At 44.7% G+C, this 12,041-nt stretch overlaps 1 protein-coding gene across 1 annotated transcript in view; it reads left to right on the forward strand.

Annotated features, from left to right (window-relative positions):
* Positions 1 to 9,520, forward strand: part of LOC130197852 (beta/gamma crystallin domain-containing protein 2-like) — a 31,493-nt gene extending 21,973 nt beyond the window's left edge. Inside the window, exons 5-22 of the mRNA XM_056420793.1 lie at positions 92 to 139; positions 1,336 to 1,454; positions 2,880 to 3,084; positions 4,001 to 4,140; positions 4,231 to 4,357; positions 4,464 to 4,499; positions 4,577 to 4,716; positions 4,839 to 4,965; positions 5,543 to 5,700; positions 5,795 to 5,921; positions 6,009 to 6,041; positions 6,553 to 6,665; positions 6,756 to 6,885; positions 6,975 to 7,114; positions 7,356 to 7,479; positions 7,721 to 7,879; positions 8,025 to 8,184; positions 8,605 to 9,520. Coding sequence (XP_056276768.1) covers positions 92 to 139; positions 1,336 to 1,454; positions 2,880 to 3,084; positions 4,001 to 4,140; positions 4,231 to 4,357; positions 4,464 to 4,499; positions 4,577 to 4,716; positions 4,839 to 4,965; positions 5,543 to 5,700; positions 5,795 to 5,921; positions 6,009 to 6,041; positions 6,553 to 6,665; positions 6,756 to 6,885; positions 6,975 to 7,114; positions 7,356 to 7,479; positions 7,721 to 7,879; positions 8,025 to 8,184; positions 8,605 to 8,693 — 2,175 coding nt within the window. The 3' untranslated portion in view covers positions 8,694 to 9,520. The remainder of the gene's footprint in view (positions 1 to 91; positions 140 to 1,335; positions 1,455 to 2,879; positions 3,085 to 4,000; positions 4,141 to 4,230; positions 4,358 to 4,463; positions 4,500 to 4,576; positions 4,717 to 4,838; positions 4,966 to 5,542; positions 5,701 to 5,794; positions 5,922 to 6,008; positions 6,042 to 6,552; positions 6,666 to 6,755; positions 6,886 to 6,974; positions 7,115 to 7,355; positions 7,480 to 7,720; positions 7,880 to 8,024; positions 8,185 to 8,604) is intronic.
* Positions 9,521 to 12,041: the final 2,521 nt, after the last annotated feature.

A 12,041-nucleotide genomic window follows, 5' to 3' on the forward strand; every position in this document is an offset into this window, starting at 1 on the left:
ATATAAATGAAACCCTTCACTCCTAATCACTATATGTATCAATTAGAAAGTTTTCTAAAACTATATATTTTCTTCTCTTTTGTCCGTATAGCTCACGAAAGAGAAGGAGCACGGGAAACTCAACCCTCGTCCTGGAAAGGTGAGTTTCTCCACTCTGATTACCCGGGAACAGGAAGTGATGTCGCGGGGCTGCTGTGGAATTTGCTTTTGACTTGTGTTCGATGAATAGCTGAGCTAAATAAACTCTTTAATAAACTCTTTAATGGTCCACCGTCACGTGGAGCCATCATCATCATCATCATCACTGGTGGCTTTCTTGGCACTTTGGAACAAAGACCCATTTATATTCTCTTAAGTCTTAAAGGTCCAAATGCATTTCTTATTAAAGATTAAACATAAATACATAGAGAAATAATGCATAAAAATGTACCTAAATGTTTTAGTTTTCTACGACACATTTACAACGGTTCTATTACTCCTCTTCAAAATGACACACGCAGTTCTCAGCCCCTGAATCGCGTCGCCGTGGACCAGATGTCATTTCGAGAGTTGCCGTTTGATATCGAAGCAGTCTGGTTAACCTCGCTTGTTATTAAGTGCGGTAGCAGACAGTCTGGTTTAACTCTTCGCTGCGCAGCAGCCCGTCCCTAAGCCTCTGCGGCGTCTCGGGCCGCGTGCCCGTTCCGTGTCACACGTGTTATTAACTTTCAAATGTCAGGCCTGCTCCTGCGTGCCGCCGCGGCTCGTCCGTGAGCGCTCCTAGGCGCCGGAGGCGGGTTTGACACTTAGGATCAGTGTCTGCATGCTCTGCTCCGGGGCCTCAGACCTGAATGGACGAGAAATGTCGGCAAGAACGGGGTTGTTTCTTTGGAGCTCGCGGCACTTTCAGGGAACAAAGATCCTCCAAGAGGAAGTGAACAAATATTGTTTTAATCTTTTCATACGGTGATTTAATTGTCCAATTTGATATATATATATCTTTCTCTTTTTTTTCTTTTTTTCTTTTGCAAAAACGCTGATGTTAAATATTCAGGACTGATGCAACTGTGCAACTCCAGCCGCGTACTGTCCCTTTAATTGTGTTGCGTTCTTGTTTCGGGAGGATCCTCCATCGGAATGGGGTTGGTATGAAATGTGAGATTCACGCTCGGATAAGAAAGTAGAGATAATGTCCCCCGATGATAATGGCACCGACGTCTTTTAGTATCCAGATAAAGGATCCTTCTGCAGTAGCACGGGTCACGCTCGCAGTGCATCCTTGTCTCTGCCATTGTATCTCCCTCCTCCTCCTCCCCCCCGTTTTCTATTCTTAACTTCTACTCACGTTTTCTCCAGATCTACATCTTTGACCAGCCGGGGATGTGCGGCCAGAGGATCGAGGTGCGCAGCGATGTCATGGACGCCACGGCCTGGGAGCTGCAGGAGACCATCTCCATCAGGGTGGTGCGAGGAGGGTGAGTGGCTCGGCTGCAGTTGGTATCCCAAAAAGAAAAACATGCCGTACTTATTTCCTGGGACATCCATCGAGCCAAAGTCTCGAACCAGTCTCATTTTCACCATCATATTTGATCAGTTTCCTACATTCCCTGATGTGCATTGCATTGTGGGACATTACTGTGCATCGAGATCACGCTCAAAAAACACTTTGACTCTTTTTCGAGGACACATCATGTGTTTTCAGTACAAACCTGAAACCGACTCCGACTTAGAAGGAATTGTTTCACGTGGCGACCACAGCAGAGGCCAGAGACGAATACCTCGGTCTTCTCGAGAACATCTACATGCATCGACACATGAGATCAGGGCGTGAAGTGTCTTGCCGATCCGGTATTGCCAAGCGCCTGAAACATCAGTTTCAATCAGTACAGCTGCGCTCTTCTTCACGCCGCCGCCAACGCCACCATCGCCGCACAGTTGTCTCTCCTCTAAACACGCAAGTTTCCCCCGATACCTTTTCTGAAGCGGCAACGACAGCTTGGGTGACACCACCGCCACACCTTGTCCGTCTCGGAATGTGAGATGTGTAATTAAATATGATAAACCCATCTCTCTCTCTCTCTCTCTCTCTCTGTCTCTCTCCCCCTCCGGCTGTCCTTTTGTCGCCATCGATGCGACCTGGAAATGCCTTCCGATAGTTCCCACTCGCACACAAGCTGAAGCACACACTCGCCTCGCATGCGGAATGTGTTTGCCGGACGCGGCCAACGATGTGACCTTGAGAACACTCGGTTGACTACGAAGAGATAATTAAGCTGTCATCTCCCCTCGGGCGTCGGTGCACTGCGCCCGGTGCCCAAACCACAGCTCCTTCTGAACTCAAATACCTCTACGGAGGTGGGGCTTGTTCTTGGTTGTTGGCCCCAGACTAAGATCTACTTGAACTCTGTCTAGCAGCAAAACATTGGATGAACTCACGAGATACAGTCCTATGATACTGGTTAAACCAAGTAGGTCTCAAAGTTACTACACTGAGGCCCCTCGGGGTGTTTCAGATGTTTCAGGACGAGGTTACAGTGACATTGTTTCGATGTTGATCCGACGCGGTGCTTGTGTTCGCACGCTGCCATTTGCCAACCAGCACTTCCCTCAACAGGCGGATCAGAGCGCTGTTGGTTTTTGTGGTTTCTTTCATCAGAAGTGTTGCTCAACGTTTGCTACGATCGACTGACAACAGCCACGGTGGAGCAGCTGCAGCCCTGAGTGGATGCAATCGGTCAACGATGCTCTTCATTGCTTTATTGAGGGAGAACATCACTGTGTGAACACTTGCTTGGTTAGATTTCAACATTTTCAATCAACAGCGGGCTATATGGATTGTATACAAGAAGCACAGATCATATGTACATAAGAGGTTGTAACCTAGAGCCCTCCACCCACAGATGGGTGCTGTACGAGAAGCCGAACTTCAAAGGGGAGAAGTTCGCCCTGGACGAGGGGGAAATGGAGCTCGCCTACCCCTTCAACCAGGAGGAGCCGCTGCAGAACGGAGAGAAAGAGGCCGCACAGCAGAACGGAGGAACGAGCGACGCGCCCGCCAAGCCGGCCCGGAAGTTCATCATCGGATCTCTCAGAAGAGCCGTCAGGGTAGGACGAGTTCACCCCGCTACGCATCTCTCCTTTCAGTTCAGTTGTGATCACGCACAGTGGAAAAACCTTGTGTGTGTGTGTGTGTGTGTGTGTGTGTCATATTATCTCTTTTACATTGTTATCTGATGCAGAACAGCTGAATCGCTCTGAGACATATTTGAACTGCAGCGTGTCTGTGGCGACGTTCTTTAGCTCGTAGCGCCATCTAGTGGCAGAAGTAGGAGCACACACCTGTTGCTTTGACTGGAAAGGAGATGAACTGTCAAATCTTTTAATTAAGGAGTAATCTGTTAATGGAAGTATGTAATCCAGTCAACAACTGTTTCATTTTTTTATCTGGTGTGGTTCTCGCCTCTTTTTTATTTATTTAAACCTTTATTTCACCAGGTGAATCCCATTGAGATAAAAAATCTCTTTTTCGAGGGTGACCTGGCCAATACATGTAGTTAGAAACAAAAAACACAGAACAAGACGAGTTAAAAGAAGCTAAAAGTTAAGAGACAGTGACATAACCGAGTTCATTTAAGAAACATTGAAAATGTTTGGGAACCTGCCTCCATTTCTTTCATTTTTTACATTACATTACATTACATTTTATATTTAAAAGCTGTAAGTGGTATCAGGTCTTTGAGTTTTAGTCACAGTTGTTATAGTCCCGTGACATCCTTTTCACAAAATGTTTGCTGAAAAAAATCATAAATAATTGGATATACTCCATAGGAGTTGTGTTCAAAAGCAGGAGTTTAATCTGTTGAGAGTTCGGCTGGTGGTTTGCATTCAGCTTATGTTCTGTCTGTCTCTCAGTATGGCTCCCGCTGCGTATATATTTCCTCCGTCCCTGCAGGACCTGTTCTTGTTGTTGTTGTTTTTCTCCACTACGTGACCTTGATGGCCGCCCTCTGTCCTCCCACAGGACTACAGCGTGCCGGAAATCAGTCTTTTCCCCGAGGAGAACGCGGAGGGGAAGAAGGTCACCTTCAGGGACACGTCGGAAGATGCCAGGATTTTTGGCTTCCCCATCAAGGCCAACTCCATCATCATCAATGCGGGGCTGTGAGTTCTAAATGAGGAGCTCACGCGCTTCATTTCCTCTGGTTCGAAAGTCAAACGAATGTTTCTCTCCTTGTCTTCTCTCCCGCTCAGATGGCTGGTGTACGCGCATCCCTTCTTCCAGGGCCTACCCCGTGTGCTGGAGGTGGGGGGGTTCCCCAACCCTGCGTCCTGGGGAGTGGAACAGCCCTATGTGGGATCCCTACATCCACTCAAAGTAGTAAGTGCTGCTGTTACCCAGGAAGAGAAACCTTCTGAGTCTCTAGAGAAGTGCATCCCCCTGATTGTTAGCAGGAAGTTGATTTGTATTTATTCTCTCATCACAGGGGGAACCAAGAGTGGAGAACCTGAGTGAACCAAAGGTAACAGAGCACGAAGGTTATAAGGAAAATAATATTTCAGTGCGTCCTGATTCTAACAGACACCCTTTTCTCTCCAGATGGTGATCTTCGACAAGCCCTACTTCAGCGGCAAATCCAGGATCATAACCGCCAACATGAGGGACTTCATGACCAGAGTAGACCAGCAGCAGACGGCCTTCATGTACAACGTCAGCTCCCTTAAAATACAGGGAGGAATGTGAGTGTGCGCTCTGCAACGTGTATCAACGCCGACTCCTTCCGAGACATGTCGGTGATCATTGATCGGGTAGTCGAAGTGATTGGCATGCTTCTTCTTCTTTTGACCCCGTGCCTCTGAAGATGGGTGGGCTACGAGAAGGAGGGCTTCCGGGGCCACCAGTACCTGCTGGAGGAGGGCGAGTACCAAGACTGGAGGGTGTGGGGAGGCCGCGATGCCGAGCTGCGCTCCGCCCGGTTGATACGAGCAGTAAGTTGGGAGGAATTTATATATTTTTACTTGCAGTATTTTTAATAAGTATTTATTGAAAGGTTTGAATCCCGCTGAGTGCAAGCCGACGGTTTTTCGGTCTCTTTGTAATGCAGCACAGAAATGTCCTCTTCCGTTGTTTTCTGTGCTTGTTTTTATCGAAAAGTGTATCTTCTAGATCCATTTGAACAGAGTGCATATGGGTTTGTTTGTTTGTTTGTTTATTTCACATTGAATCGTAAGTGATGCAGTGTGGGACCCCTACTGGTCTTGGTCTTGGACTTAGATACAGCCCCTCAAAGTCTTGGGCTTGTCTTGGCTGCGCTACACTCTTTTTATTGCCGTAGCGTAAATCCCATTCCAGCGTTCTCATCTCATCTAGAAAGTAACTTTGCACTCTGATGAATGCCCCGCGGTAGTCCTGACGACGTTTCCATGCGAACGTTGTCTCTCAACGATAATTATCGCCCTTCAAAACGTGACGCGAGGAGTCCTATTTCCAGCCGCCGTGTGCCGATGTCGCCGGGCTTCGGTGTCGTTTTTTTAGCTCACGCCCTGTCTTCTTGCACTCCTGCAGGACCTGACGGACCCCACGATGGTGATGTTCGAACAGCCGGAGGAAGAGCAGGAGGGCGGGGAGGAAGAGAACACCTTCGAGGTGACGGAGGCCATTCCCGATGTCGAGCTGTTCGAGTACAGAACCTCCACGCGCTCCATCCACGTGCTCAGCGGGGCGTGAGTTTTGATTCGGATCCCGCAGAACAGTTTGCTTCTACGGCACTCGGGGACTGCGCAGGTAACCACTGGCAATTGTTCATCGCCCTTACAGGTGGATAGCGTACTCCCATGTGGACTACTCTGGGAACCAGTACATCTTGGAGAAAGGCTTCTATAACAACTTTGGTGACTGGGGCTCTCAGGACACTCGCATCTGCTCCGTGCAGCCCATCCGACTGGTGAGGTCTTCAGACTCTCCCTTTGACAGTGTGTTCATGTTCTGGTGGTGCTCACATTTTTTTTTCTCTTTTGCGTTTGACCCTTAGGCCCCAAGTGACAGCTCGGGGACCAGGGCTGAGGTATTTCAACTTGACTTTCTCACTTTTACGATGTTTTTTAGGCAGTTTAGTCTTTCATTGTAATGTCGCAGAATATCTGCAGAGAGATAGTAGATATTATAGGTGTCACATCTAAGATGCCCCCCAGGGCTGCAGATGGATTGTAGTCATTTATAAACTGTGATATAGCCCAAATCACTTTCCTTCAGTTGTCCTTGCACGCATTGGTGCAAAACTTTTGGCTTAAGCTGGATCACATGCTGGACCTGGACTATTCTCCATGTGGGGAAACCCCCGGGGTTATTTTTCCACCCATAAAACTGCTGTGCTTCAGAGGACAAGGGGGGGAATTTATACCATAGTCAAAGATAAATGTTGCAAGATCAAATTAAACATTATATTCTGCATTGTAAGCAGAACCTGTAGTCACCATAGGGGGGTGAGGGAGCTTTTGAAGTCGGTAATAAAAAGGCTTCAGGTCATAAATGTGTGAATCTCATCCCTTTCCTTGACCCCCATCTCTGCCTGTCAGGTAATACTGTACCCTCAGCCAGACTTCCAGGGCGAGTGTCACATCTTCAAGCTCAACCAGGACGAATTGCCCGAAAAGTTCCTGACCAAGTCCTGCCGGGTGTCGGGGGCAAGGTGAGGAGCCTTTCCCAGAGCATTGCAGTTATCCACAAGGACAGGAAACTGGAGTCTGCCCAACAACACGATAATGCCTCTGTGTTTCAGCTGGCTGCTCTACGAGGCCAAACAGCACTCTGGGAACATGTACATCTTATCTGAAGGGGACTACCCCAACTTAAGCAGCATGGGATGTCCGCCCGTCTGCAACATCCGCTCCGTCAAGGTCGTGCCAATGGTGAGGAGGCACTTTTAAAATCACAATTAAAAAAAGATGTTGTTGGTTTCCTTCGCCCCCTTCTGATCCTCCCTCTCTCCGTTGTCCAGATGCTGTCGGTTCCCTCCATCTCTCTGTTCGGCCACGAGTGTCTGGAGGGCAGAGAGATCACCATGGACTCCGAGGTCCCCAGCCTGGTGGAAGAGGGCTTCAACAACCACATCATGTCCATCAGAGTCAACAGCGGCTGGTGCGTGCTGGTGCTTGGTCACGTGCTGTTCTGTGTGTTTGCGTTCCCACTGTCATGAAGCAGCTGTCCGCTTTCTTTTCCACGAGCGGCGGCTTCTATTTTACGACAGGAAGCGAGTTAAAGGAAGTGGGCATTTGTGAAGAATTGAGCGTCAGCTGGGACAACGAAGCACCTTGTTTTGGGTCCCTGTGTCGGCCACGTGACGGCATAGGAAGCTGACATTGTCTCTCTTCCTTTGCAGTTGGGTGATATGTGAACACGGCAACTACAGGGGGCGCCAGTTCCTACTGGAACCAGTCGAAATCATCAACTGGCCGAAGTTCAGCTCTATACAGACCATTGGCTCGATGTTTCCAGTCCGGCAGGTTTGTAACCGAGTCATCTTCACCAGACGGAAAAATCAAGTGAAATTTGATCACCTGACACAATGGGAAACGCCAATATTAACAAAGCTTGTTTTCCATGATATTTAAAGGGAGTGACATTCTGTAAACTTGTCAAAAGTAAAAAGACAAATGTAAACCGATATGTTATTTAAGGATATCATTTAGCTCCACCGACCTTCGACTGTGACGATGACATTTTGTGGTGCTTTGCCTCCCGCAGAAGCGCCGCTTCCTACGCATCAAGAATACAGAGAGAGGTCACTTCCTGTCCGTCCAGGGCGGCGTGGAGGAGATGAAATCAGGACGAGTGGTGGTGTCGTCAGAGGTGGAGCCCATGAGCGACATCTGGTTCTATCAGGACGGCTTCATCAAGAGCAAGGTACCGAGGCAGGAGCTGAAGTGTAATCGGTGTCGCTGCGCCTCGCCAACCAAAAGCTGTCGTTTGACTTTGGAATGGTCTGGTCTAACTGTGTGTGTGTGTTTGTGTGTGTGTGTGTGTGTGTTTGTGTGTGTGTGTGTGATAGTTGTCTCCAACCATGAGCCTTCAGGTGATGGGCACCGTAGAGCCAGCAGCAAAGGTGGTTTTGTGGGCAGAGACCCGGCAGCCGGTCCAGACCTGGAAGGCCCAGATGAAAGGCCACATCACCAGCCTCACGTTCCCCGGCTGCGTCCTGGATGTCAAAGGTATGAAGGGAATACATAATTTAAAAAATATCTAAAAAAATATAAATAAAAAATCTATTTGATTTTGAAACTATAAACCTTAATATGCTAAAAATGTATGCAAAATTCCATTTTACAAAATAAGTTTGAGGAATTATAAAAAGCCTTACATTTGTGAGTGTTTAAAAAAAATGTTTTTGTTATAGAGTGATAAACAGATCGAGCATTTAAATCCTAGGACTGTGATGGCTTGGATTTCGGTAAAATGAGAGGTTTTCGAAGGGGAAACGTGGATCACCAAAAAGACCACCTTTCTATTGACTGCCGGGTAGCATTGCTGCAGTCGAATACATGTGCTTAGTCACATTCTACCACTCTGGATGATCATTATTTAATCATGTTCACTTGAACTTGACATGATTATTTGTCCCTCTTCCTCAGGTGGCAAAACGTACGACAAGGACCACCTGGTGATTATGCCGGAGAACGAGGAGAGGCCGAGCCAACAGTGGGAGATCGAGCTGGTGTAGCCTGCTGTGGAAAGTGGAAACGCCTCATATTTTATATTATTTTTCCTTCACGAAGCTTTTCGCTCCGCAGACCACCGGCAGCACTTCTCTCTCCAACTCCCACAGTCGGGAGCCCTTGTGTTTTACTTTAATTAAGAATGGCCTGAAAAAGCTGCAGCAGACAGTTCAGTGCTCTGTAGAATTCTGTGTTTTATTCTCATGAAATTGTTTTCGTTTTCATACGGATATTCTTTTTCGGAACACCGTCAGTGCCTTTCAACCTCGCTGGATGTCTTTTGGAGGACCTACTGAACTAAACTCTGAAACAAGAACCATTGATTGGCATCCGGTTGACTTCGGGTGCAGTTATTTGACTTTGACCCGTGTCGGATGGCCTCTTTTATCAGCAATTTGAGTATTCAAAGTAGAATATGATTCCAGGTTCATGCAAATTCCCCCGACTGCAACAGCACCTGTTGTGGAGACTTGTATATTCTTTACATATAGTGAACAGCAGGGGGCTTCGCTGTGCTTTTCTGCATATCGTGGACACAGGAAGTCAAAACGAAGGCCTATAGTGTGCAAAGAAATGTGTGTTTTTTGTTGTTTTTGTAAGGTATTTTTATATGCACTGTCTACCGATGTCCGTTTTGTGGGAAATGTCGCACTTGTGTGCGTGCCGTGCATCCCCTCAAGTCGTCCTGTGCAGCTGATTCTTGTTTGATATAAAGTTTTTAATCCCCATCAGCACTTGTTAATATTTGATACTAAAGATGTGATGTCAGATGTGTGTAAAGAGGGAGTGGTTTTGAGAAATTTAATAAAAACATAAACATTGTTAAAAACAACAGAGCTGCCTCGTTGATTTCAACAGAACCCTCACCAATGTGTCATATTTCCTGATGTGCTCTGCAGGTTTTACATGCATAATAATTGAAAGAGTCAGATCAATATCACAGAATCGGAAGTGTATCTAAAGAACGGGCAAAAGTGGATGAATACTAAAAGCTAAATAAGTCGCAGAATACTATTTCAACAACTGAAATAACTCTTCAGAGGGCACATCAGCTGATTTTATCTCAAACGTTTTACATGATAGCAGTATCACGCTTCATTTGCATTTTCCTCAGATCATTTTTCCTTTTATTTTCTTTTTTCTTTTGCCGCTTTCATTGAAATGGATGTTGATGGATGTTTTGTACCACACAGGTCTCCCCAGTGGAAAAATAAATATGCGAAGTATATTTAATCTTAGCATACTTGAGTATACTTGAAGCCCTACTAATCATAAGTGTGCTATTTTGGAACAATCAATGTTGTGCTGAATATATTTAAGTTGTGATTAAATAGTATTTAAGTCCAAGATGAAGTGTATTTAGTATATATTTGTTGTGTTTAATTGGAATGACTTAAAGTATACTTAGTACATATTAATTACAAGACTGAGTATGTGCTAATATGCATGCCGATAGTTCACTTAAATTGTATTTGTATTGTATTTTAAGTATATATGTAAACATCACATTGAAATATATTTAATATATTAATATATTTTAAAAGTATACTTTTTGTATCACATTCTAAATATATCAATATTGTGATTATAATATACCAAAAGTATACTTTTAGTATATTATTAACACATAATAAATATATTCATATATTGTCCATTAAAATATTATTAATGTACTAACAGTATCCTAAAGGCTGAATGAACTTCCCAGATAGAATTCAAAATCACTTTATAACCTTTCCAGTTGTTTAAATCAAGATTGTATAAATCACAATAACTACATTATAATATACACATGTACATTTTATAATGTAGCTATTTTTGTACTTTATCCAATTACCTTACTTTAAAAAAATAGTGAGCTTAACTCATTTCTACTTACTTTATTGACCATACTTAAAGAAACTTGGAAAAGAACACTTTCTGGTGAGTAAAGGTATTAAACTTATATCAAGTAACCTTTATTTAAAAGAATGACTGAGGAGGAACCGCCGCAATGCAAAGCTTGGAGAAACTCAGCAGATTGGGATACGCTACGCATGCTACTGAAGACGTCCTTCACGGGAGGCGGAATGGCGACTGTTAAAAGTTCCAGCTTCTTAATAAAACGCTAATGTTCATTTATTTGGCAAACTTCATCATCTCTTTAATCTTCATCTAATTATTAATTATTGGTTGGATGTTAACTTTGTCTTCGATTTCCAAAGCTAACGTTAGCTAGTGTTTAAGCTAGCTAGACTGTCAAGTACACTGTAATACCAACAGTATAGCTACTTTTGGTATGCAATTAATATATAAAAATAATAATATGAATACGTTTACTTACTAATTACAAAAAAATTGTTTATTTAAATTTTATATTCATCAAATGTGCTTTAAATACATTGTTTCAATGCTAATTTAGAGTATACATTTTGAAATATACAAAAAAAGTTTCAAAACAAAGTTTAAAGAAGTACATTCAAGGAATTGCACAGAATTTACACTTAAAGTATATTTTTCTTTTTTGTTTTAAAAGTTGAGTCTTTAAAATAAGTAAAAGGGTGACTTTAGTATACTTTTTATATATTTGTAGAAAGTAAAACATTTTGATAGTATATTTGCAATGTACTATTAAACATTTCTGTATATTTTAAATACATTAAAGTACATATTTTTTCGCCTGGGTCATGTTTCTTGGCACAGAGGATCGGATGCATTTTAATTAGGGCTGTGAAACGATTAAAAAATGTAATCAGGTTAATCACAGGTTTCTGTGGATTAATCATGATTAATCCCATATATACATTCAGGGTTTTTCCTGGGTCAAAATGGGAATTCGGTGCGCCCAAAAAAATGTTTGCCGTGCGCATCGTCTGTTCATTGAGTGAGTGATCAGCAGCTGGCCGCTCGGTCCATTCGCGCACCTCACAGTTGCGTATTGATCAGACAAGAAGACACGCTTATCAACTCCAGTGTTTCCCCTACTATTATAACAGGGGAAATCTCCACCCGTCACCCTGTAATTTTCGTCTACCCCCCCCGTCAACAATTCTCGGCTCGCGCGACAGAGCGATGCGCGCGCCGGCATCGAAGCTCTGCGGCGACCGCGATCGACATATTGAGCACCCCTGCATTAAAACATTAAAGAGCCGAGAGTTTTTTTCAGCGTGAGAAATACGATGTGTGGCGGGAGTGCGTGAGTTAAGACCGAAATGCGTGAGTCTCACGCTCAATGCGTGACACTTGAGAGCCCTGCATTGCTCACCAGTGCGCGCGCCGGCATCCGAGCTCTGCGGCGAGCGAGACGGAGATCGGAGTCGTGTTAACGCGACACTAGAGACAGAATGACACGCTGCTGGTTAGAGACGACCAAC

The sequence above is a fragment of the Pseudoliparis swirei genome, chromosome 1 (genome assembly GCF_029220125.1).
Source record: "Pseudoliparis swirei isolate HS2019 ecotype Mariana Trench chromosome 1, NWPU_hadal_v1, whole genome shotgun sequence".
NCBI lineage: Eukaryota > Metazoa > Chordata > Actinopteri > Perciformes > Liparidae > Pseudoliparis > Pseudoliparis swirei.